The sequence below is a fragment of the Andrographis paniculata genome, unplaced genomic scaffold (genome assembly GCF_009805555.1).
Source record: "Andrographis paniculata isolate CXL003 unplaced genomic scaffold, ASM980555v1 Contig45END, whole genome shotgun sequence".
NCBI lineage: Eukaryota > Viridiplantae > Streptophyta > Magnoliopsida > Lamiales > Acanthaceae > Andrographis > Andrographis paniculata.
The window spans coordinates 2,565,664-2,591,273 of NW_026137579.1; the positions used below are offsets into that span (position 1 = coordinate 2,565,664).

Here is a 25,610-nt window from a genome sequence, read left to right on the forward strand (position 1 = left end):
GGCCAGCTGTCATTGTCCGAGAGCGCCGTGTTCGCTTATAATAACCCGCCAAGCGCGCGTGACGGCACGTGCATTTTACGTACAAGGGTTTATTGATGATTAAAAAGTTTTCTTGTTTTAAATAATACTAAGAATAAGAATAATAGTAGTAGTAGTAGTTTTTGTCGAAGTTAAAATTGAATTATAATTAGAAGATGATTAAGAGATAAATGGAAGTTTATGAGTAAAGCGTTGGTTGTCGGTGACAGAGGTTGGTTGGTTGGTTGGGATGTGAGTGTCAATAATCATGTCGTCGTCCTAATTCTTTTTATTTATTTATTTATATTATATGTTGATAAATTGTGCATTTATGGGAAGGGTCCTTTCTATTCTATTCCCAATTGTGAATGCAATTCAATTTTCAATTTTATTTATTTTTTATTTTTTGAATCGGTGAGAGGAAGACGACGTGGACACACAATATGTTTTTTCTCAAATTTAGAATGCTCGCTCACAAAATTAATGAAGAAAGAAATTTTGTCTTAGAGGACCCGAATTGAGCTTCGGTACGATACTGCTTCGCAATTCCTTGCCATGCCAATCTATTATTTTCATCTTAATTTTTTATTTATTGAATTGAATTCGACCGCTTTTACAATTTTAGCACTGATGACGACAATAACAACTACACATCATACTTATTATTATTATTATTATTATTAAACTTTTGTGAAGTGTACGGTCGGTCAATAACATGTCGGCTGCAGGATATAATGTTTGTTGATAATAATAATAATAATAATGAAATCAGTTGGTAATGTGACCCATCAAGAAAATTCCCAAACATGCCCACTTAGTTTCTCTCACAAGCCCAATGATTACTGGAACAATTGTAGGTTTTTGGGTATGCCTTCCCTCTACCAAATGGAGTAGCTAGCTACATATATATATATATATATATAGGCTGCTAAGAATAATTTTATTATGGGTTTCAATAAATAAAATAAAATAAAATAAAATTGCGAGCAGTATTACATTTGGAGACCTATGACAGGATCATGGTCATTTGTGTGGGTTAGGGTTCTAATTAAGTGCTGATCTTGTTTCTTTTGATTTGAATAATAATTTATAGTTACTAAACCAATGGAATGACCGGTAAACTTGTAATTATTAATTAACTAACTTATAACTATTGCCACTCAATGTTTGAATATCAAATTTGGTTTCATAAAACAAAAAAATAACCTCCACTCCACTTAATTAACATTCTCTAACATCCATCAGATTCTGACCTAATTAATTAATACTAAACCATTTAATGGTCAAATTCACAACACCCACAAATAAATGTTAAATGTAGAAATCTTTTATCAGCACAATATAATAATTAGGCAGACGAAATAGCAGTAGTATAATTATAATAGCATTGGGTCGACTTCAATGTGACAAACCCATATATCATTCATTATATATAATTTGCCAATCAATATAATTACTCCACGACACACTAACCAAAATTTAAAATAAAAATTAAAAAAATGGACAGTATTAAGCACTTCTGATATGGACACCTCTCATCAATTTACTATACATCAACAAATCTATATTAGTTAAACAAAAAGAGAAAAATCAAATAATTGACCTTTTTTTTTTTTTTTTTTTTTTTTACCCAAATGGGACAAGCATTTGATGAATTAGAAGTGTAGTGAGGTGAGGTGGAAGCAAAGATAAGTGGGTTTGTTTTTTTGTCTAGGTTGTCTTGTTGCGTAAAATTAAAATTAAAAATTTTGTGTGTGTGATTTTGATTTTTGATTTTTGATTTTTGATTTTTGATTTGATTTAATTTTATTTACTTTGGACAGAGATGTCGCTTCTCTGGGAAGGACTCCTCCAGAAACCGGCGCCGTAAAATCGGTCCCACATTTCCTTCTCCAGCTCGATGACTTCGCTGTTGTCGGAATCAATGGCGTTGACCATGGCGGCGGGGTTCGAAACCGGGTGGATGTGCATCATCACGCTGTCGTCGCAGCTGCACTTCCGCGGCGGCGCCAGCAGCCCCGCGTTCTGTATCTGGCGGCGCCGGCGCCGGCGTCTCAGCGCCTTCCTGCACAGCCCCGCGGGAAGCTTGAACGCGGCGAGGACGAAGAGATGGACAAGGCCGCAGGGGCAGCAGCAGGCCACGGCGGCGCACTCCGCCGTCGTCCCGCCGGCGACCTCCGCCAGCCTGGCTCGCCGGTTGCTTCCCTGTGGCGGGTAGGAATTCGATTTCTCGACGATCCGGGGATAGCCCTTCTTCAAGCTCCCCCCCGACGACGACTCCATGTTCTCCAGCAGAGGCTGCCGGCGGTCCGCCGCCGGCGACCGCAGAATGATCTGCTGCCTTGTCATCGTAGCCGCTAATTAATTAAAATTATTTTTTTTTTTATTAAAACTGTAGGTATCTATATATTTCCCGATGGAATTAGCAAGAAACGCCGGTCGTCGACAAATTCCGTCGCCTTCACCTCCACAAACTACATACATAAAAACCATTTATATATAATATTATCACCATTAAAAAAGGAAACCAAATTAAGTACCATACCTTAGTAGAATGGAAATACCATAATGATGTGCCATTGTAAATTATGATTTCGTGCCGGCGAAGGTGAAAGAAAGCCGATCGATCGACGGTCGGCCAAACGTTGTAGAGGTTTGTTATTCCCGACAGTTTTATTTATGTAAATAATATATACGATTTTTGTAGAAATGAAGTGAAATGAAATAAAGAAATGTTTGGGATTGATTATAAGCGTGGGGTGGATGAAGAAAGAAGAAAGTGGTTGGTACAAAATGAATGAATGATTAATGGTATGTAAGGACTTACATTCTCATTTTGAAGGCCAAACGTGAAAGTAGCGTATGAATTATTAATAATATCCTCGATTACGGATTACCCTTTTTTTGGGTGTTATCAACAAAATGACAAGTTTATTTATTTATTTATTTAACACTCTTTGCTGCTGTATAATTATTGGCAAATAATAATAATACTAATAATAATACTAATGGGACATATTCACACGTCGTCAAAATTGGTTAATTTATTAGTTATATTACTTTGTAGATATTCTAGAACCATATAATATATTAGTAATTAGTACCTAATTATTTTCTTTATATAATAATTAAGAAAAATAATTTATCTCAAAGCAATATATCCCTGTCTGTCTGCCTCTGTCTCTCTCTCTCTCTATATATATATTCCTAAAATTTATAAAGCAAATACGTTTATTTCAACTCTCCAGGCTATTGAACAGCTAAATTTTGATTTTTTTATTTTATTTTATTCACATTATATAAAATATTATTCAAGATCTATATATGTTTATTAAAATATTCATCTACTCATTCATATTTTCAATTCAAAGCATAACAACAATCTCATAAATTTGTTTCTACAGGGACTTGAGTATATATTCATTTTAAATTTTCTACAATAATACCTGGCAACTTTTATATCTAGAGACTGATTATAGTCAATCCAATGAGTGGTTATTTAATTTAAATAAATATTTTTTAAACTCGATCGGTGAAGGTCAAAAGTAAAAGTAATTTTTACAGATCCTACAATAGAAATAATTTTGCCGATAAAATCATAATATAGTCAAGTGCTATTTTCTTACCACGTGTTATCAATATGAATGACATTGCGACGCGTGTCGACTATGATATGATGAGTCAACGGTAGTGGTCACTTTCATAGATGAGCTGGCATCATAGAAAAACTTAAAACCTTTGACTTTTGTCTTCATTCTCTAAATTCAAATTAAACAATTGTCTAAATTTGTACATTTTGGCACAATGAAACCAACGATGGCCCATTTTGATTCTTCAAAACATATTTACTAATCAATCAATGTTCAAACAAGGTTATGGAATATTTTGGGCCTTAAAGAATTATAAGACTTTTTGATAGCTTTATTGGACCTCAAGCCCTTTATTTTATATGGGCCATGTTTCCTTCTTGGGATTTGTATGTAATATACGCTTCCGATAATTAATTTTAATTCAATATATATTTTTCTTTATTTATATGCAACCCTTAAACTAATTAACTACCGGTATAAAAAATATTTTAATGCCCAAACTTTTATATCCAATATAAAAATAAAAGGTCCATAATTTACATATTTCTGCTTATTTTGTAACTAAAACTTTAAAAAATAATAATAATAATAAAAAAAATTACTGGCTATCGTAATAATTACATAAAGTCGTCGACAGTATTACAACCTACGATTCCTATGCTTCAAGATCCCTTTGTACAGCACCTGCCAATTTTCCGGCATCCCCTCCAAACTTTCTTCAATTTTTCCGGCGGCGGCGGCAGCCGCCGGATGGTCTCTCACGTAGGGTATCTCGCCGGCAAATCTGACCTTCTTCTTTGGCTCATTTGTCACGCCACCTAAGAATATATATAAATAAATAAATCAATAATTAACATGCAATATGTAAATCACAGACCGACAATTAAAGGCAAAAAAAAAATAGCATCTTTGATCTATTTAGATTTAAAAAAAAGAAACGTAGGCATGGAGGTGGAACCATTAATGTGGATGATCTGAGAATCCAATTTTGAGATGAAATCAGAGAGCAGGCGTCTGTGTGCCTGCATCGACAGCAAAGCAACGCTCCCTGTAACTGCAAAAACTGCCATGAAACCCTCTGTCGAGAAAACTCCATCCATCATGTCCCCTGTTTTCTTATTACACTGTATTCAGTATATTAATTGTTGCTTGATTTTTGGAAAGAGGGTTGTGGGGTTTATATAGAGATGGGGATGGAGATGGAGAGGGAGAGACGTCTGTGTTGGAGAAGACGAACAAGTTTCAATATAAATTTAATTGATCATGGAAATTATTTATTTATTAATTAATTAATTAATCGTGTTGATTCATTAGTTGGAACTACTCATAGGAATCTTTGACTCCAGATTTCACATCTTCTGCCAAAGTTATTAGAGACTCATAGGAAGCTGCATCTGCATCTGCATCTGCATCTGCATGGGGATATGATTCTCTCATATAAATTGGAACTTTGGAATTGGTTCACATTAAAAATAAAATAAATCCTTTCATTGATAAAATAAACACACCCACGTGTTCGTTAAATTAGGTATGGATAAAAATAGCAGAGAAATGTAACTAACAGCCCAGACTAATTTTGAATATTATTATAACCAGTCTAAGATTAATCTTGAAACCAAAATAAAAAATAAAAAATAAAAAATAAAAGTATCCGAATTCAAATCGAACTAATTAACGCGTAAAGTAAAGTCTAAATACGATCAAGTTAAAGGTCCAAAATGAGGAGGGATTTCGATTTTTGTTTTTGTTTTTTTGCAATCATGTTTTTAATACGATCTTTTAAATAATTGCCTTGGAGCATTTGAATTGGCCTGTCTGTATAATATAACAAATCTCGAAATTATGTCGTAACTGCCAACGGGACCAAATGAATTAATAATGGTCCTAACAAAGTTTGACTCTGTTGAGAATCAGAAAGAGCATTGCATTGCTTTTCTTGCACGACATGGTGGCAATCAATCGGTTCTCCAAAGTCAAGTATGTCATTTTCTTGCAACTATCAATCAGTATGCAGTATGCGATGCACAATAAGTAAACATCTAAATAAAAAGATGGGCACGCGAAAGTTAATGTGAACGTCATTCGCGTGAGTTAAAACCATAACTGAAGTCGTGTCAAACACGACCATAAATCACACAACATGCCAAGGGAAGAGAGGAAGTTGATTTTCAACAAAGTTTTGATTGATTATGATAACTAAAGCAAATTATTAACCGAGTAGATCACATTATTACATCCATGGTCAACAACTCTCGAGAAAGCCGTGTACCTCAACAAGGCCAAAGCCATCTTATTTTGAGATGATATATATATATATATATATCTAGAATAGCCAGTTAGTTGCAGTGTTAGCTCCATCCATCCATGTCTGATGGAGATGCACCCATTTAAGCCCTTTCGAATCATCCTGTGTATTGCGCTTGGTTTATTACATCAAACCATATACAGGTTACTCGTATTAGGGGTAACAGAATGAAAGAGATTACTTACTTTCTTACTTAAGATTGCAGTGCACAGACAGCATCGCTTCTCTTCACCTACAAAGGCCAACATTCAGCTTGATGAATGGCAACAGGAGGAATTTTAAAATTGCATACTTTTAATTACGAAAACCATTGTTGCAGCAGCCAAGTAAGAATGAAGCCTCACCTGATTGCTCCCATTTCTTGAATTTCACAAGCCATGTGTCTGAACCAATCTGTTCCTGTAATACCTGATCTACCCAAACCCGGAACTGCTTCCCTTGTTTGTCTCCATAGCATGTTCGCAGAGAACTTACACTATTACCAAGTAGTTGCTCTGTTCCTGACGGGTGAACAAGAATAGCTGACTTATCCTGCAAGAGCAACATAGAGAGTAAATAAAAGTAGAGCCGTTTGATCCTATACGAAGAAAGATTGTTTAAACAGTAAACTCATACTTCGAACTTTCCCAGTAATCTGGTCAAAGAAATGAAATGATAGGTATTTTGATGAACTTTTTCAATGTATAAAAATTAAAAAAAAAATCTGGAAATATGTTAAACCAGGAACAGATTGTTGGAAGGTGAAACTGAACATACACAAACTGGTTGAAGATTTGCAAAATGCTGTTCAGAATTTTCAATATCACTGCGTCGCCACCTCTCGCAGAACAAGTAAAATCTCACAATCCAATCAGCTGGATCAGTGCTTGCAAGCTTTGAGTCAAATATGTCTTTAACATCCCTCGAAGATGTACTAGGACCCAGGTTAAAGTGACCAATGGCTTGTATAATGCCTGCAGCACATCTCTCTGATGCATGAATTACCTTAGGATTATCTTTCGCATTTGCAGCCCTCCACTGCAGCAATTCTTCCTGGGCATTACTTACCTACAAAAGTCCCAAAAAGACATTCCAGTATACATCTACCTAAAAAGCCAGAATTCTTCTAAATAATCCCCCAAAAAGTTGAGTAACAGACAAACCATGACTCCATGTACATCTGGAATGCTAAACAGTTCTGCGTCATTTCCAGAGTCGCCACAAACAAGGGTGGCTTTAGGTAATTTACCCTCAGCCTTAAGCTTTTTATGCAAGTAAGCAAGTGCTTGCCCTTTTCCAGCACCTTGTGGCAAAATATCCAAGTCCATTCCTCCGCTGTAGATTATTTTGACATCCAACTGAAAAACATAAAAAACAAAGGGTGTGTTCGTTTATAGAACTTTCTCAAATTTCTATTGTTCATAAAAATTTTCTCCCCAAAAACATTAAATCGAAAGTCTATGCAGAATACATATGTGAAACAAAAAATTAAGGATACAGAATACAAATTTTCAAACTTATGCATCTTTAATAGATGCAAGGTTTACATACTGTTATATGGCAGTTAGAATTTAGAAAGATCGTTACCCCACGTTCCTTCAGGCGTGTTGACAGAGACTTCATTATATCTTGAGCTTTGGCTTTCTGCACATAAAAGCTTACTTTGTGTGGGCGTTGCTCTGTATCAGACTGCACAATTTAAAAAGGATATCAAATACTCATGGAAAAGCTATCTATATGAGATATAAGGTCTACCTACAGTTTATTAAGTCTAAAGTTGTTTCTATAATTTTTACCTGAAGAGTGAGTTCTGTGAACTTTTGTGTCTCTTCAGATACTATATTCCTGTCCCATTTGTTATTTAGGAATTCAACCCAGCCATCATCTGGTATCATAGAGTTGCCATATGTTATTTCAGTTCCCACAGACATTATTGTGATATCAGGGGTCAGCATGGGCTTCTCTTTCCTTAATTCTTTGTACAGCGTGGGTGATCTTCCAGTAGAGAAAACTAACAAAGAATTATTTCTGTAATTTGTCTCCCACAATGCATTGAATCTGAGAAGAGAGAGATTCTCGGGATCATGATGGTCAACCTGCACTGCATTGTTTTTCATTAGCTCCATCCCACATAAATGGAAATGCCGAAAGAGAAGAATAACAACCACTCACCATTGTATGATCAAGATCAGAGACTATCATGAGCCTTGCATTCCCTGTGATACGATCCATGGTGTTTCTTAGGATCGATTCGCTCTGCAGACAAATGAATATATGATTAAGTAATTAAAATGTAAAAGAGCATAGTCCCTAAAAGCATTATTCTCTTTTCCGCTAAATTCATGATGTAAGGAAATGAGAACAAACATCTTGGAGTTTAAAAATCCACTAGGAAAATGAAGCAAGATCAGGAAAATCAACCTATCTATTTTCAGCATGAACATAACTAATGGTTCAAAGCATGCTCTGTAAAGGAAACAGAATACACTAAAGCTGAAAATAATTTCCTCATCCTTACAAAGAAACAGTGATGAAATATATATACAATTGAAAGCCACTCGACCTCCATCAATATCTACAACAAATCATGAAACATGTATGCTACAACCTCCTACATAGATCGCAGAATCTATTATAATTCTATTTCTTTTATGTTTTGGCAGTCCATTCATCGGCCACTTCTGCCAAGATCTATGTTTTATGGGATGGAACAGCAGCCTTCTTCTCTAGAGCACAGAGCCATATAGAAGAGGTATGTTGACAGTAACACATGAGTTGCGGTATGATTCTTGGACAAACAGAAACTTTTATGGGCAAACACATATAGATCAGAAACCTCTATCTAGATTTCAATAGTATACCTTTTTCATCACACGATAAATCTTAATTTCTATTTTCGCCCAAAGCATACAATCATTTCAATAAGGAGATACACACTAACAGTGGAATACGCAGATGCATAATCTTCCTGGCTTAACAGGACAAATCCATAACCCTAAAAAATTGATAAAATTATACCAATATTAAATTATGAACTCGGCAATTTTCCGATTTCTTCAGTACGTCAAAATCAGAAACAAAACCCGAGCACAATATACATATAAAATTTCATCGGCGCATCCGATTTCCAGCAAACCCACTCAGAAAATTGGAGCTACTATCTAAAGATTCGATCCCTCACGTACTGCACACATCCTCATTTCGTTTACTTGTGAACACTTCCGAAGCGTGCGACGATGCGAACGAAGACATACCTGAGAAATTGCGCCGGTTGCAGGGGCACGACAAGCGACCGAAAATGGTGAAAACTTAAGAGAAATATGGAAAGTTAGGAGTGGCAGCGCAAAAGATGCTGGCATGAAACCGTTAAAGTTTTTCGGATCGCAAGCATTTCGATTTTGTTGGCTGTCGGGTAATTCAGTTCAATTAATTAGCGAATTACACACAAATCTGACTCACACCACATAAATAAGATCCACTTTCTTTGGCGCTTGTTTCGTACGCTGTAATTAATTCTTAATACAGTAAATAGTAGCTAGTATATCTGTATGGTCTGGATTGGGCCATGGGCCGATTAATTAATTCTAAATGTTAAGGCCCATTTAAGAGGCCCTCTTTATTAATAGATTACTGTACGGGCATGCAATCTTGAATGGAAGTAATTTAAAAGGAGATGGTAGAAATAATGATAGTCAATTTAAAGAAATTTGTATGTCTTTACAAACTAACCATTACAACAAAGAGCAGTTCAAAATTTCTACTACAGTAATTGATGCATGAAACGTGCGTACGTACATACACAAGCTTCGATCCTACACAGCAACCTTTAGTCCCTTGCCTATGCTGTTCTGAAATACGTTGTTGAAACCGGAGTCTTGCATCATGTCGACGAATTCGCTGTAATCGATCCGTCCATCCTGAAAGAAAATGGAGGCCAGTTAGAGTTCAAGGTGTTCTTAATTGCATGTGATGGAATACTATGTTTGAGGCTAGAGAATCTCAGAATATATGTACATTGTCTTTGTCGACTTCGCTGATTATTTCATCAAGGTGGGCGTCCCCGAGACCAAATTGTTCGCAAGCCTGTTGAAGCTCATCCTTTGTGATGTACCCGCTGCCGTCTTTGTCAAAGTATGAAAAAGCAGCAAATAGATGATCCTCTCTCTGGATTTTGTTTAGATGCAGCATGGCTGCCACGAACTCTGCATAATCTATGGTTCCGCTATTGTCTACATCCGCCTGCATATTCGGGTAGCAAGGCCAGGCCATAAATGAGAAATTTTGGTTCAAGAACTGGGTTCACTTAGTCAACATCAACATAAACAATAGAGAGAAAAAAAGTGTAGTGCACTTACAGCTTGCATTAGGTCCTCTATGTCAGAATCTTTGATGTTGGCACCAACTCTTTCTAGACCTCTTTTCAGTTCTTCCAAGGTAATATGTCCACTGTTATCCACATCAATCATTTTGAACATTTCCCTTAGACCAGCAATTTCCTCTTCAGAAAGTCTTTCAGCAATGACCTATGGGTTAGAGGATAAGAGGTAATGTTTGATCAGCTATAGTATGAATGTCCCCTTCGCCAAAATCGTAACAACATTGGAAAATAATAGAATTGTATTAACGGAGGTAAGATCTGGACTTGATCAACTCTTATGCCTACCACTTATGCTTTTTCCAATTGTTATAAAGCACAGTTTAGATGATCATCCACACATTTTATGTGGACAGCCTATTTTGGGCATCACAAAGGCCATTGTTAGCCCTTCCCCCTTTACTTTTTTGTAACTTCCAGATTAATGCAAATGTTACCATGAATCATTTGTCACACATCTTCACTGCATGCAATATTTACGACTACGAAATTTGAATATCCTATTAGACATTCCATGTGAATGAAAGCCATTCAACAACCCCAATAAAAAAGTGACTAATAGAAGTGTCCTACAGAAGATATTAGTTTTTCTGAAACCAGGAGACTTGGAAGAGCTTACTCTGATTGCAATCTTCTTGAGTTTGTTCATGGCAGAAAATTGCTTCAGTCGAGTCAGAACAGCAGAATCAAGCGGTCTATCTGGAGCGACACCATCAACTTGCACCCACGGATGGCCTGATCAATTATATTAAAGTGGTGATAAACAAATCTGGACCTGTGGCATAAACGTAAACATAGATGCATGGTTGTTTGGTTTATGCATGCCATATTCATCATCCAAATTAATTAAAAGCACAAACCAATAGTATAGCTATTGGCGTAAGTGCATGCTATGCATAAGTAGCATAATTCACTCAGGCCTTGGTGCATAAAAGAAGAGAATAATAAGGCACAATTGATTCCTTAAGATCTAGAGAGTTGTTATTTATATGATGTATACTCACAAAGAACTTGATGGGCTGTCAGACGCTTTTTAGGGTCTCTCACAAGCATTTTTCGGACAAGGTCTTTCGCACCCTCTGATATACTCGGCCAAGGTTCAGAAACTAAGTCGAGGTCCCCTCTTAAAATTTGCTCAAAAATTCCCTGTTCCGTTTCTGATACATTGGCATGCAACAATGAGATCTAACATTTCTAGGAGTATAATGAAGACAAGCAAGAATACAATAATGATCAAGAAAAGTGCTTGCCAGCCCAAAATGGCGGGACTCCACACAGCAAAATGTAAATGATAATTCCAGCACTCCAGATATCACATTCTTGGCCATAATGCTTCTTCAATACCTCCGGGGCCACATAATAAGGGCTTCCGACCACATCAATAAATGTTTCTCCTGGGAAGTTAAAATTTCAGCACTTCACCGGACGTAAACAAACAGTGAATATGAAATTTGAGAATTTTTTCTTGAAATGTTGTGACATCTCAACAAGTTAGAAACAAGAAGTAACTCACTGCAACAATGGAGTACACGTACACACAGAAACAACCATAGTTGAGAAATTTACTATGGGTAACCAATTGAATTTCAGACACACAGAAACAAGCATAGAACTTCATCAAAACATTATACTTGGAAACAAAAGCACCTGCACTTTGAGTAATGCATCATTGCTTAACTTCTGTGTAACATGTATTTCGAGTGATGCAAAATCATAGAAGTTTTGTCTTGCTTAGCAAAACAACACTGATCACATCCATCAGAGACGACTCTGAGAAAGTTATGAGCATCTCCTTTGGTAACTATTATCTCACATTTCATCAAACTTTGATGTCACTGGAATTTATACCAGGAGAAAATGATATTTGGAAGGAGTCCAAAACAGAACTAAGAACAATGATAAATGCTTCAAACAAGACAGGATTCTGTGTTGCCACTTCTTCCCATTCATTTAATCCATTAGACCCAAGTCATGCAAACATTCTGAGAATTTTTACCCCTCTTCTGTAAACGTATATAGCTGTTTTCCATCATAGTAAGTCAGTGTTCAACTTTCAATAAAGTACCTGGTGAGAAAAAAACTGAGAGCCCAAAATCAATGGCTTTCAGTGGTGATTCCTCTCTTTCATCAACAAACAGAAAATTTTCTGGTTTCAAGTCCCTATGCATGACTCCAAGGGAATGGCAGGCTTCTACAACACCAACTATTACCCTAGCAAGCTCAGCGGCCTTTCTTTCAGTGTAATGACCCCTCTGAACGATCCTATCAAAAAGCTCTCCACCTGCACAAATTTCCATCACAACATAAACTGCGACCACATCTTCATAAGCTCCCACAATGGATATAACATTGGGATGCTCTGCCAGGTGGTGCATTATCTGAATTTCTCTCCTCACATCTTCGACATCCTCGAAAGTTGTCAGCTTCCTCTTAGCAATTGTTTTGCATGCAAACTCCATGTTGGTGGCTTTGTCTAAACATAAGAATGTAGTTCCAAATTGCCCTTGACCTAACTTCTTCCCTACGATATACTTTTCCTTCAAATTTTCAGTCTTCCTCTGTAGAACAGAGTCGATTTGCAGTCCTGCACTTGCTACTCTCTTGAAATTATTGGGGTTATTCTGCTTTGCCTCTTCTGTTGGCTTGTTGTTGTCTGCTTTCACAGGCTTCTCCTCATCACTCGAAATTTTGACCTTTGGTGGAGCACATTGCACATCGTTGATATTTCTGTTGTTGATGGTGGCGTCTTGGTCTTGGTTTGGCGCCGGGAGGGCCTCTGGCTGTCGAGGTCTAAAGACAGCGGCGGTCACGGACTGAAAGAAGCCATTGCTCCCCGCCTTAGGGCCTTGACATGAATTCCCCATCAAACGCTACGTAAAGTGTAGGATTTCCTCCTAAACGAAATTCACCATTCAGAAATGCCTTGATTAATCCCATTCACCGAAAGAATTCGAGCTTTTACAGATCACATATCGTTACCCTCCCGGCAGGAGACCCCAAATTCGCATCCCCAAATCGGGTGGCGTGATCTTCCCAATGCATCACCAAAAGTAATAGCTCGAATGCATGCATCCAATCTTCGCAAATGAAACCCTAATTGACGCAGATTAGAACATCAGCATGTACATATCAAGTATTGGATCAACCGATCAACAACGACTAGAATCATTAAGAACCGGAAAATTATTATTTTAGTGCAACGTAATGAAAAGGAACGAGAATAGATGAATCGATTGATTAGAACGACAAAGAAATCGAAGCAACAAAAACTTACACGTGTTCGCCTCAAATTGAAAAAGGGATGTGAGAAATTTGTGGAATGCGAAGGTGAGTGGGTGAGTCAACTCCTCCGATCGAGGAAAACATGATCGCATTTGCACATTCAATCCTGCACCTTCTTCTCACACTATACAAACATCCATTGGAAGAAATGCATATATAACAGTAAACCGAAGCCATAACTCCCACCTTGCGTTTGCATGCACGGCCAAATTCATACCACCAAATTCCACCCAATCTGCATATGGGATATTTTAATATATAATCTAAAGTTTATTGTCATATTTTACATGAATAATATTTAAAAAACAAAATCTGCATATGACACGAAAATTGGGAAAAATCAATTTTTTTTTCAAATATAAAATATTCTTCAATTTTAATTTCATTATGCACAATTTTAATTTGATCATATTATAAACAATTTGTACCGTTAAAAAATGGACATAACCGCTGAACCGATCAATTTTCAGATCAACTGCCACATCAGCAATTTATGCCAAAATTGATTTTTTCTCCACAAAAATAATAAAAAAATATATTTTAACTTGGGATGATGGAGTATATATGTACAGTAATAATTCAAAATAATTATACAACAAAATAAATAAAAATGTTAAAATTCAAATATATACACTGTCCATCTCCATATGTCCCATGATTGCCAATCAACTGAAAATTGTATTTAAGTGCAACACCCTAAATGCCACCAGAATCTAACAAATATTCTATCCAATCCAATCAAATCAAAACAGGGCAATCCCAAGAATCAAAGGCCAGCTATGATACAAAGGAAAGCACAGCATAATGTTTATATTGTTGAACAGACTCATTCTTGGATGCAGACAATTTCAACTTGTATCCATTTTTCTGCTGAATTTGCATATCTTCTTTAGGCTCCCTTCCAAGGACCTTGGTCCAAAAGTAGCAGCAAACCTACATTCTTGGAGGGTAAACCAGACTTATTCCTGTGACAATGAGAAGAGATTTAGCAACCATAACAAGAAAGGTTTCTTAAGACCAGAAACCTCCGAATAACAGGAAGGTAGTAAATGTTCTCCTTTCCCGGAGGAATTTTAATTCAGGTACTGTAACTAGACATGCATGGTGGAGCATGATCTAGAAGGTAAACAAGCAAACAAACTCGGATAAAAAAATTGGATTGACGTATACTCACCTGTAACTGTGCACTTCTCTTCTCCAGAAAAAAAGAGAAACAAGCCACTGTATGAAAAGGAAGAGAGTGTCAGCTATGCATGAATAATAGTAGGCTACACAAGTCCTGAAATAACCCAAAACATTGTTCCATTGCTAAACAGCATACTTATGAAAAACAGAAATTTTCCCATGTTTTACAATAGCATTTCAACAAGAGTTTATTCAATTTAAAAGATCTTTGGATTCAAAAGACTAAAAGATAACTGAGCACATGGCTAACTGGAAACAGGAAAGGAAGGTACTGGCTATGCTGCCTTTCATTTTTCCTAAGATGGGTGAAGAGGAATGCTATTGTGCACTAATCTGCAAGTGTGGTATTATAGGACATATACAGTGCACGAGGAATTGCCTCGATGTAACAAGATTGATGTAATGAACGATGTAAGAAACAAAAGTTCAGACAGCAACATGTAAAATGTAACACTAATACATTCAATCGATGAAGTTACCAAGGTAAAGAGAACAAACTACAGTATACGTATCACCTTGAACATTGACATGAAGGAGAAATTCCCAACAAGTGCATGGTCTCTCACAGGCATTCTCCTTGCTGGAGAAATTTCTTTGGAGAAGTTCTGAGCTATCTCCTTTAACAATACCATTTGCGCCTTTTCTGTACCTAGAGAAATAATTGTTTGTCTCATTGATTCTCTACCAGTTTCAAGAGCATGAAGCCTTGCATACAGCTTATGGATCTCTACATCTCTACCATCAGAATGATTTAATGGTTCTCCTGATGCTCTCATATATTCATCATGACTAACAGCAACTGAACCCTTTGCATCCACAATACCATTAGTTGAAGCTTCTCTTGTATCACCCTCCTTCCTTGAATCAGAATGAGTAGATGAAAGTTGTGTCTCCTCAAGGGCATTATTAACAATTATCGGAGAATTTTGGTCCTCAACACATGGAGTTTCCTTGAAAACATATTTGTCAATCTCAGTTTCACCACCATCATTTTCATAGGTGTGGGATTCATTTGGATAACACTTGATAGGAGGGTATATCCCATAAGGAAGGTCACCTTCCATATTTTCATGCAACCTAGAGCTCATATCCATACTTGCGTCGCCATCGATCTCAGCCTCTGTGAGCCCATAACTTATCATTGTATGCTTATAGGCCTGCAGCTCCCATGCAAGTGCTTGCATGACCTCCTCCCTCTTATACAACAAATCCTCCAATGCCGAAGTTTCCAGCTGATCATGTGCCATTTTTTCCTCAGTAAACCTCTTAAACTGCTTAGCTTCCATTTGAATTTCCGCCTTATCCCTCTGCAGCCTCAGAATCATAGACAAAGTTTCATTGGCTGCAGAAGAAGAAGCATTCCTCTCCTCCTCAAGCTCGGAAATGAGATCCTGAATAGTTTGCTGCTGATTGCTGACTATTTCTCGAAGTGCCATGCATTCATCTCCTATCTCTACACGGGCATTTTGTGGCACCTCAAGCCCTGGAATAGAGAACCCATTTTCTTCCTCGAATGCATCGTGCTTACGCTTCACAGACCTAATGCGCGTTCCTGAAAATGAACTCTTCATGACTGAAGAGCTGCACTTACAGTTGCAGCATTTTAAAAGGTCTGTTGATGGCGGTGAACACTCAGATGCCATTGACCAAGCGTTCAGTAAATACAGAAAGAAATTATGCAGGTTCACAGAAATGCAAAAGCTACAAAACCTCCTTTTATCTATGCTAAATCGATCCCTTCAGGTCATGGACAAATTTCCAGTTCCACCCCTAAATTCCAGCTAAAACTAAAAAATCAACCGACTTCGAATCCATTTTTCATTACTGCAACATCCCCAAATATCCAAAAACCATATAGTATAAACTAAAACCGTACAGTATTCCTGAAACTACAGCTAATAATAGAATGTATCAAATTTGTAGTACGTCCATATCCATACATTCAGTTACCTTGTCGGTTGGAAGAAAAACAGTAACCATAAAATGAACATAAAAATCTTTCACGGAATAGTAAATCCCGAGAAAGTTGGAGGTAGTTCTCGGCTCCAAAACCTGCAAATTTCCTGTAGGAAAAAAAACCGATGGAAAGAAAACTCTAGCGCCAGTTGAAACCTAGAAAAATTCCGCTAGTTCTCCTCCAGGAATTTTCTTTCTTCTACATTCAGACTTGCTTCCGGTATCGCGAAAATCTATCGACAACAGAGAATAAAAACCCCTCGGATTTCCATGGTTTCAGAGATGATAGAGAAATGGGCAAATTCGGAAATCCAGACTGCGCAGCTGTGAATTTATTGGTTGGTCCACCGGCGGGACGGCGCGGGTGGCTTATTGTATCCTTTTCCTGGGAATAGTTTGAAAAGGCTGCGCAACCGCTGGGCTGCCCGTGAAAACTATTAATAGCAAAGCTACCCTTCAAGTTACTCGTAATTGCTTCATACCCCAATACTTCTAGAATCTATGTTATAAATTCTGAGACCGTACCGCAATCTTAAAAGGGGAGTTTCAATCTACAAGGAAAGCGTGTCCCACGGGTAACACGTCTTTTAAGACTCCAAATAAAGACGACAACGTTGCAATTATAGATGAGTGTGGTAAAACTAAAGTCGCGCTTTAGTCACAGAGCACCAGACATTACCATGTGTTTTGTCGAGTGCTTTTTATTGAAGGCACAAGGGAGATTCAGAAAATCAAATTGATTTTCATTCAGTGAAACACCTTCTCACAATGCATCTTTCTCTTCAATAGAATGTGCACATGAAAAGTTAAACTGTTAAAAAATTGAATTGAAATACCAAACTGACTGTTCAACATGTCTCGCACAAGTTGGGCACATGAACCAGATGGTTAAGTCTGTAGTGAAAATCATTTATTAAAAATAGACTTCCACATGTTTCAGTATGTATGTATCTGACAATATAATTTGAGCCCTACAACTCCAGATATCTGACAATATATGAAAGACTATAATTTAGAATCTAGTTCATTCTACCTACCTACCAGTTGTATAGACCAAGAAACTGCCGGTTCTCGTATAACTAGATATCAGAGCCTTTCCAAGTGAGGTGGGTTGTGAAAATGCCACCTGTGTGTCATTGAGAATCAAGCCTGTGCAGAAACTCTTCCTGCATGCATACATAGTAAGTAAGCTTAACAGCTCAACAATAGTTGCATCCAGTAAGCTAAAAGAATCTACTAAAATGCTAAGAGTGATGAAACTTACTTCACTGCATCCAGTAGAGTGCTGGCTATGTGCTTTCTTCGATTGGCAGTAGTGACCCAAATGGCTCTAATGCCACAAAGAGCAGGAATTGCCTCCTCTTTGCACAAAATCACTCCATCACTGTTGAACCCCTCTTCAGGACTTTTGACAGGGTTTCTTCTGATGATTTCCCTCTGGAGACTGACATTGCCGAATTGAAGAGTAGTTGAGCTCCTCTTTGCCTTTGTAATCGTATTACATGTTTCATTGGGTGTACTTGAGAGAATTTTGTAGGCTTTGTCTATTGGTTCAGCAACAAGACAACCAGACACTCTCTGTGACGAGATGTATAGATATACCTGATAGTATGTTGATTACATAAATTTGCATGCAACCAGTAGCCATGATTCAGTTGAAGTAGATAGTCTTGTATTTTGACAATCATCAAATTTAAAACCATGAAAGCAACCACAAGTCTAGAATGAAGAGAATGGAAATTGTGATCAATCAATATCCTTAGCTTGGTTACCTTACAGTGCTGATTAAGTATCCATCCATCTCCAAGCTCCATTTCCATCATTTGCACAACTTCTTGAACCTGCAACTCAAAAATATTGATGTCCATTCCTCAAATACAAAGAATAAGGCTATGTTTTTTTGGAGTTTGGTTTCAATTTTTTATTATGCAATCCATCACAATTCCATATAAAATACATAAAAACCCGAAAGCCAAGTCCTTCTCAACTCAGTACCTTGTTTTGTTGAGGAGGTGGATCGCCATTTTGTATCAAAATGATGCGCCCCGCTTCCAGTGACTCTACAACTCTTTCGTTGCGCCATCCCTCATGCACCGCAAACAAAGTTTTAGAATATAGTGATTATATAAATAACATGAAATATAAAACAATTAATTCCTCATATTACCTTAAAAGGTATCCCATGAGTGTAGTTTTTGTGAAATGTCTTGTGAACCTTTTCATCAGTGCTATCACCCGGAGCATACTTGAATCCGCATGCAGAACATGAATGCAACAGAAAATCAGACTGGCCAACCTCCAAATGCAACTGTGCATATTTCCTCTTCTTATTCAGAACCTTTCCGCACTTGGCGTGGTCCAGCTTCGTGAAGTTAGAATCACATTCCTTTGATTCGTTGTTGGTAAATTCACTATCAAGCTCACTACAAGAACTAAAATATATATCCATGTAACTTTTTGAGTTTTACATGATGTAACTTAAGGGCATCTAAAGCTAGTCTAGGCAAATCACTGAACACTTCAAAGTGAAACAAAGAGACCTGGAATCAAACACTCTAATAGTGCAGAATAAAAGGCGAACACCGAAGAAATGGCATATAACATGTGAGTTTCAAATATCTGAATATGTTATATAATGAAAGAAATATAGTATAGATTAGAGTAGTCCTCAAACTGAACTCTTCAACTAATTTCTTCTGGTGTAATTGAAATATTTAGGCACCCAGTAATCGAGCTGAAAACGAAAGGAACCATGAAAACACACAGATATAAAATGTAAAATTTTGCAGTTAGAATTGAACCAAACTTAAACTGCATCCGAGTGGTGTATAAAAGTGAGAGAGAGAGATTGCATTTATAAAATTCATAAAAAGAAAAAGGAAGAACAAGATGACAGTATTTACCTTTCGGCATTAAACTTCTTGCATTTGTAGGTAACGGTAATTTCTGACCCATTTGTAAAATTTGAAGGATCATCACTAAACAAAGTAAGTGGAGGCAAATCAGGAGGAGGAGTCAAAGATTTGAAGAATGCACTGATTTTTGATTGCATCTCCACTGGTTTTTTCTGCCCCACCTTCTCTGTTTGATTATTGAGCAAAGAGATACAAATGGTAAGTTACCAAAAACCATTTATGACAATCAATGTTAAAGAAGAACCAAAGCTGATCAGAAAATGTTTCAAATCTTCAAGTGATGTAAGACACAGAATATTTACTTTTGTTTTTTTCAACTTCACTCAAATCTTTCAATCTTTCCTGCATCTGCCTGTCACATTAGAATGAGAAGGAAATATTTAAATAAAATGACAGCAAAAAAAAAATCATAGAGCAATTGACCGTTGGTATGCACCTTATTTCTTAATCCACTTCTTCCACAAAAAAAGTTCTCAATTTCTGCCTGAGATGAAAACAAGAAAACAACATAAACGATGATGAAAATATTTACATTAACAATAAAAAATCTAACATACAAAAGAACACCTATATCAACATTTATATTACATATCTTAAAAAGAATATAAACAAGAACAACAGAGCAAAGGAAAATAATTTAAGCAAGCATGTTCTTTCTAATATATCTGCAAACGAGTGGCACCATCATTAAGTTCTCCAGGTCTTGAAGGATAGATTTCCCTGGCGAACCACACGGAGTCTCATTATGTTACCCAAAACTATTGTACAGAGTCATTAGCATATCCACTATAAAAGCTTAAAATGGTGGCATTCCTAAATTCAACAGAGCAACAGGGAGATATTTCTAATGAATGTGGTTCTTAAGTTTCTTTTTTATGGGACCAATGCCTTTATTTAAATCAAGATCTCCATCTTCCGCACCTTAATTAAATTGATGAAGAATCTTTTAAAAAGACCTAATCAACAACTTAAACTGTTAAAATATAAAGTGTTGAGAGGCATTAATACTCAAGGAAAGATACAACCCTTGAACCAGAGAGGGCACGATACACGCTAATGGCAAACCAGCCAATTGGAGTAAAGAACACCAACAACAATTACAAAACATCTCTACACGAGAGCCAAAAACAAGTACAAACAGTATTGTTTAACAAAAATCATTCGCTACGGAAACCACGAACCAGAAAACTTAATCGAAATCAACACCACTTGACCTCCGCAGACGCATAAGAAGCGGGTAACCTTAACACGAGGCTGATTCGAAGACCACCACTGAATCTCAAGGAAATTCCCCAATATATGTAGAGACTATTTGGATGAATCTATCAGCTAGAGATTGAATAGCACGGAGTTAGAGATCGAAGAACGCTGCAGAGATTAGCTACGCTAGGGAGGGAATTTTTTGGTTCGAATCGCACGGAGGGAAAATAAACCAAGGGTGTGTTTGTTTGGGGTTTGGATTTTGAATTGAGATTTTAATAGTAAAAATTTTGAATTTAAATAGTTGTATGATGTGATATAAATAGGTGCTGATGTGATGTTTTGAATGTAAAATTAATTTTTAGTATAATATAAAAAATAAAAAATAGGTGTTTGATTTCATATTTTTTGGAAAAAAAATTGGATGAATAGTGTAAATCAAATCCAATCCTCCAAACAAACACACCCTAAGAAAAATAACTAGTGTGTTTGTTTGGATTTAGATGTAAAAAATTTTAAATTTAAATAATAATAATAATATATTATTATAAATATTGATGTGATATATTTTAAATTTATAATTATTTTTAATATAATATAAAAGATAAAAATAAATAAAAATAAAATATTGTGAAAACCTTTCGAACAAAACAGACCCGGTTGGGCAGCTATCGCGTTGGATGTTACGGTTTACTTTATTTGGTCTTAATTTTATAATTTGTATTTTTTCGATAAAAATTGTCATTCAATAAAATATTTTATATAAAAAAGCTTATATGAAAAAAAAAATAAATATAAAAAATATAAAAATAATAAATGTATGTAATGTATTAAATTTTTTAAAAAAAAAACCTGTAAAAAATAAATAATTGAAAGAACCAACATTGTTTTCATTTGCCAAAGTGATTTATGAGCTGAGAAAATGTATCTGATCGGCTGATCCAGATGAGCTTAGTCTCCAAGAATACGACGTGGGAACTCGAGCCTCTACTAGTTATTTGAATCTTTAGTTTAACTCAATCCAACTACAGCCAGTTTCTTTTACCACAGCATTGCTCTCCATTTTTCTCCTCACTTCCTTGACGTCCGTCCACATACCTTTCGATGCAAAAATATTCGAAAGCAACACATACGACCCGCTATCCCTCGGATCGGAAGAAATCGCCATCTCAGCCGCGTATTGGCCAAGTTCCAGATTGCCATTAGCTATGCAACCACTGAGCAAGCTCTTCCAGACATGCGCTGTGGGTTGGAATGGCATGTTCTCGACGAATGATCTAGCTTGGTCCAACTTGCCAGCTCTGCCCAACAGAGAAACAATGGAGCTGTAGTGCTCTTCCCCCGGCTCAATCTTGAATTGACCCATGGAACTGAAGTGATGAAGTCCTTCGTCCACAAGCCCCGCATGCGCACATGCCGAAAGCACAGCAACAAATGTGATGTAGTCAGGCTGCACGCCGTCTGCCTTCATTTGCTTGAACGTGCCGAGGGCTGTCTCGGCGTCTCCACAGTTTGCGTGCATTGATATGATCGAGTTCCAGCAGGCAGTGTCTCGATGGATAGCATTGTTGAAGATTGACTCTGCTGCCGCATTGTTTCCGCACTTTGCATACATATCCACCAATGCATTTGTAACGAAGGGATCAGAATCCAATCCTGTCTTTACAGCTTGGTTGTAAAGCTGGAAGCCGTAGAACAGATTCGCTTGATTGCTAGAAGCCATGACGATAGCGACAAATGTGTGCTGGTTCGGATTTTCTCCCAGGCGCAGAAATTCTAAATACAGTTTATGAGCCTTCTCGCTTTCAGATTGGAGGGCATATCCGAACAACATAGAGTTCCAGACGACGATGTCCTTTTTGCTTATCTCCTCAAATACTAGCCCTGCATCTTCAATAGACGAACACTTTGAATAAACATCTATTAAAGCACTGCCAACATAACTATCTGCAGAGAAACCTGATCTGATGGCGAGAGAGTGGAGCTGTCGGGAGACGAATTCAGAGGCTGAAGCGCCAAGAAGGCTGACAAATGTTAGGCGGCTCGGTGAGATTAAATCATGCCTCATTTCATTGAAACAGTCAATGGCCTCGCATAAACTTGCCTGCCTCGAGTAACCCTCAATCATGGCGTCATAACAGATGGCGGTGCATCTTCCAGAGATGAGAAAGACTCTTCTTGCATCAGTTAAAACATAACATTTACAGTACATGTCAATCAAACTGTTGGTAACAAATTCATCGGTGTCAAGATCTACCTTGATGGTGTAAGCATGGACTTGCTTGCCTAGATCCAGAGCCCCAACAGAACCACTAGAAATGAGCAAGCTCGCACAAGCAAATCCATCTGCGCTCCACCTTAATCTAACCATTTCCTTGTACAGAGCCATTGATTCGTAATGGAAGCCGTTCTGCATATATGCAGACACCATTGTTGCCCAAGAAGCAACATTTTTAACCATCATCTGATGAAAAATTCTGATCCCTGCCAACAGTTCTCCACATTTAGAATAGAAACCAATAAGTGCATTACCGACTGATACATCATTGTTATCGACATTTCTCAGCACAAAAGCATGAACCTGCTTCCCTAACCCGAGCATATGAAGCATCGAGCATGCCTTCAAGACACAGGAAAGAGCATACTTATCAGGAACAATACCAGTCATCACCATTTTCCTGAATAGATTCAGTGACACATTGCTTTCTCCATTTATGGAGAATCCCATTATAATGGCTGTCCACGTGACCACTGTTTTCTTTCCCAAATCATCAAAAACGAATTTTGCTGCATCCAAATCACTGGTTTTTGCATAAAAATCAATAAGAGAAGTGCCTACATGAGGATTCTGGTTGTACCCAGCCTTTATGACACAGCCATGAATGTACCTACCGTTAATGGTACTTCTCAGTTCAGTACAAGATTGAACTACAGTAGCAAAAACAAACTCGTTTGGATTGTCACTGCTACTTCTCCTAAACTCCCTAAATAACTTCAAAGCCTCTGCATTATACCCATTTTGGTTATACACCAAAATCATCGAAGACCAAGAAATTAAGCTCCTTTCAGTCATTTTATCGAACAGGTGGGCGGCAGTTTGGAAAGTTCCAATACCCTTCGCATAAACCGTGATAAGAATGTTATTGAGGAACACATTCGACTCAAATCCTGACAAAATTATCTGCGCATGAATTGTCTCGCAGCGACGAATATAATTACCAATCTTTTGCGGCGGCGAGAGTAGGAGCTCCCCCAAATACTGCTTATGCTTTTGCCTACTGTGCAACGTGATGATACCATCAGCGCTCTCCAATTCAAAAGTCCGTGGCCGATTCGATTGCTCGGAATAGTTTCTGTGAAGTGGTGTATTGGACAGTGCAGCTTTACCATGACATCTTGTGCGCAAATTGGCGAACGAAATGTGCGCTCCGAGAGATGGTGCTCGCATTTGCAGATATCGAACTGTTTTTAGGCGTTCATTTTACTGCTCAATTGCAGAAACGATCATTGCAGAAAGTGGCGCCCAATTTTATGCCTTGTAATTTCTGATGCTGACGGTGAATTAATGCAAAGGAACAAAATGAGGCCAAAAAAGAAAAGAAAAAAGAAAAACACCATACATGAAAATCTGTATTCGTTAATTTTTTCAAAATTATTTTTTTAATTGTAATAAACTATTTGAAATCAATTTATCAAATAAATTTAATTAGTTTTTAACTGATCATTCAACTAAAAATTATACTCAATAACCTAACCGTTAGTATCTCATTCTAACTTAACGTTCCAATTTCAACCGCCAAACAAATACACCGAGACACGTAATTACCTCACTCAGTCCGGTCAAATGATGATAATAATAATAATAATAATAATTACCCTACCCAAACCCTTCCCCGCTAGCTATCAAATTTGTGTCAGCATTGACTTTTAACAACCTAGTAACCCTTCGAATTTCAAACACGCATACAAACAGTGCCCTTCACATCTCCGATCTCTCCCATCCCATCCATCATGAGCGCCCCCGCCGCCGCCCCCGCCGGCGCTGCCCTGGGCTCCGAAGGCGTCGGCGGCTTCGGCTACGCCATCGGCGTCTCCGCCGGGATTATTGTCCTCATCACCGCCCTGACATTGGTTTCCTACTGCTGGACCAGAAACACCGCCGCCGCACCCATATTGCCCCGGACAAATTCTCCGGCGCCGGCGCCGCCGTTGAACAGGTTCCCGAAGCTTCTGTACTCGGAAGCGAAGGCGAGCTATAAAGATTCCACGGCGACGTGCTGCTCGATATGCCTGGCGGATTACAAGAACAGCGACATGCTCCGAGCTCTGCCGGACTGCCGCCACCTCTTCCACCTCAACTGCGTCGACCCATGGCTCCGGCTCCACCCCACTTGCCCCGTCTGCCGGACTTCGTCGCCGTTGGCTGATCCCCGCCGGCCGGCGACCATGCCTGCTGCAGCAGGATTTATGATATGAAGACATGATGTATGGTGTTTACTGTAATTATTAATTAATAATATATTTATATTCTATTTTTACATTAGTATTATTTTTCTCTATAGAAAATTTGTTCAAAAAACTCTCTAAAAAGGAAATAGATATATATATATATATTTTTCTTTTAGTTGTAATTTAAATTTAAATTTGCTTTTTAATAAAATAATGTTTTTTTTTATTTGAAAAAGTAAAAATTTTTATTTTTATTTATTTTTTAAATTCGTATTAATAAGCATTCAATTGAATAACAATTTTTATTTATTTATTTATTTTTAAAAAAATTCATATCCGATCAAATAAGTATCCAA

At 37.4% G+C, this 25,610-nt stretch overlaps 8 protein-coding genes across 15 annotated transcripts; 1 reads left to right on the forward strand and 7 right to left on the reverse strand.

Moving 5' to 3' along the window:
* Positions 1-1,160: 1,160 nt before the first annotated feature.
* On the reverse strand, positions 1,161-2,863 carry LOC127251504 (uncharacterized). Of its 2 annotated transcripts, none has more exons than XM_051275226.1 (2): positions 2,583-2,863; positions 1,161-2,492 (listed from the first exon to the last, which is right to left on the reverse strand). In XM_051275226.1, exon 2 carries the CDS (start codon positions 2,365-2,367, stop codon positions 1,825-1,827), a length of 543 nt encoding a protein of 180 aa, XP_051131183.1. In that variant the 5' UTR covers positions 2,368-2,492; positions 2,583-2,863; the 3' UTR covers positions 1,161-1,824. The 2 variants fall into 2 exon arrangements, with proteins under 2 accessions (XP_051131183.1, XP_051131182.1); XM_051275225.1 differs by having other exon boundaries at positions 1,167-2,492; positions 2,564-2,862.
* A 1,231-nt stretch (positions 2,864-4,094) lies between these two features.
* On the reverse strand, positions 4,095-4,819 carry LOC127251941 (uncharacterized). Its single transcript, XM_051275902.1, has 2 exons — positions 4,567-4,819; positions 4,095-4,426 (listed from the first exon to the last, which is right to left on the reverse strand). Exons 1-2 carry the CDS (start codon positions 4,709-4,711, stop codon positions 4,248-4,250), a joined length of 324 nt encoding a protein of 107 aa, XP_051131859.1. The 5' UTR covers positions 4,712-4,819; the 3' UTR covers positions 4,095-4,247.
* Positions 4,820-5,751: 932 nt separating this feature from the next.
* Positions 5,752-9,335, reverse strand: LOC127252069 (sucrose-phosphatase 2-like). The gene is made up of 9 exons (XM_051276077.1): positions 9,147-9,335; positions 8,065-8,148; positions 7,689-7,988; positions 7,480-7,581; positions 7,056-7,250; positions 6,670-6,960; positions 6,258-6,444; positions 6,099-6,145; positions 5,752-6,015 (listed from the first exon to the last, which is right to left on the reverse strand). Exons 1-9 carry the CDS (start codon positions 9,249-9,251, stop codon positions 5,932-5,934), a joined length of 1,395 nt encoding a protein of 464 aa, XP_051132034.1. The 5' UTR covers positions 9,252-9,335; the 3' UTR covers positions 5,752-5,931.
* Positions 9,336-9,641: 306 nt separating this feature from the next.
* On the reverse strand, positions 9,642-13,768 carry LOC127252261 (calcium-dependent protein kinase 20-like). Its single transcript, XM_051276381.1, has 8 exons — positions 13,542-13,768; positions 12,333-13,360; positions 11,518-11,661; positions 11,272-11,424; positions 10,887-11,002; positions 10,248-10,415; positions 9,907-10,131; positions 9,642-9,809 (listed from the first exon to the last, which is right to left on the reverse strand). The coding sequence occupies exons 2-8, from the start codon at positions 13,129-13,131 to the stop codon at positions 9,705-9,707; spliced, it is 1,710 nt and encodes a 569-aa protein (XP_051132338.1). The 5' UTR covers positions 13,132-13,360; positions 13,542-13,768; the 3' UTR covers positions 9,642-9,704.
* A 359-nt stretch (positions 13,769-14,127) lies between these two features.
* On the reverse strand, positions 14,128-17,163 carry LOC127252060 (myosin-binding protein 7-like). Its single transcript, XM_051276067.1, has 3 exons — positions 15,250-17,163; positions 14,724-14,770; positions 14,128-14,514 (listed from the first exon to the last, which is right to left on the reverse strand). The coding sequence occupies exons 1-3, from the start codon at positions 16,375-16,377 to the stop codon at positions 14,439-14,441; spliced, it is 1,251 nt and encodes a 416-aa protein (XP_051132024.1). The 5' UTR covers positions 16,378-17,163; the 3' UTR covers positions 14,128-14,438.
* Positions 17,164-17,578: 415 nt separating this feature from the next.
* Positions 17,579-21,784, reverse strand: LOC127251557 (protein CHROMOSOME TRANSMISSION FIDELITY 7-like). 6 transcript variants are annotated; one of them, XM_051275291.1, is made up of 9 exons: positions 21,734-21,784; positions 20,042-20,089; positions 19,908-19,957; positions 19,594-19,771; positions 18,858-19,122; positions 18,686-18,775; positions 18,463-18,531; positions 17,955-18,292; positions 17,579-17,856 (listed from the first exon to the last, which is right to left on the reverse strand). In XM_051275291.1, exons 3-9 carry the CDS (start codon positions 19,951-19,953, stop codon positions 17,724-17,726), a joined length of 1,119 nt encoding a protein of 372 aa, XP_051131248.1. In that variant the 5' UTR covers positions 19,954-19,957; positions 20,042-20,089; positions 21,734-21,784; the 3' UTR covers positions 17,579-17,723. The 6 variants fall into 6 exon arrangements, with proteins under 6 accessions (XP_051131248.1, XP_051131251.1, XP_051131250.1 ...); XM_051275294.1 differs by lacking the exon at positions 21,734-21,784 and adding an exon at positions 20,787-21,025 and having other exon boundaries at positions 18,858-19,101; XM_051275293.1 differs by lacking the exon at positions 21,734-21,784 and adding an exon at positions 20,787-21,025 and having other exon boundaries at positions 18,858-19,113.
* Positions 21,668-24,361, reverse strand: LOC127251556 (pentatricopeptide repeat-containing protein At4g39530-like). 2 transcript variants are annotated; one of them, XM_051275288.1, is made up of 2 exons: positions 22,765-24,361; positions 21,668-22,695 (listed from the first exon to the last, which is right to left on the reverse strand). In XM_051275288.1, the coding sequence occupies exons 1-2, from the start codon at positions 24,251-24,253 to the stop codon at positions 21,812-21,814; spliced, it is 2,373 nt and encodes a 790-aa protein (XP_051131245.1). In that variant the 5' UTR covers positions 24,254-24,361; the 3' UTR covers positions 21,668-21,811. The 2 variants fall into 2 exon arrangements, with proteins under 2 accessions (XP_051131245.1, XP_051131244.1); XM_051275287.1 differs by having other exon boundaries at positions 21,668-24,361.
* Positions 24,362-24,708: 347 nt separating this feature from the next.
* On the forward strand, positions 24,709-25,328 carry LOC127251558 (putative RING-H2 finger protein ATL71). The gene has a single exon (XM_051275295.1). The coding sequence runs from the start codon at positions 24,817-24,819 to the stop codon at positions 25,279-25,281; it is 465 nt and encodes a 154-aa protein (XP_051131252.1). The 5' UTR covers positions 24,709-24,816; the 3' UTR covers positions 25,282-25,328.
* Positions 25,329-25,610: the final 282 nt, after the last annotated feature.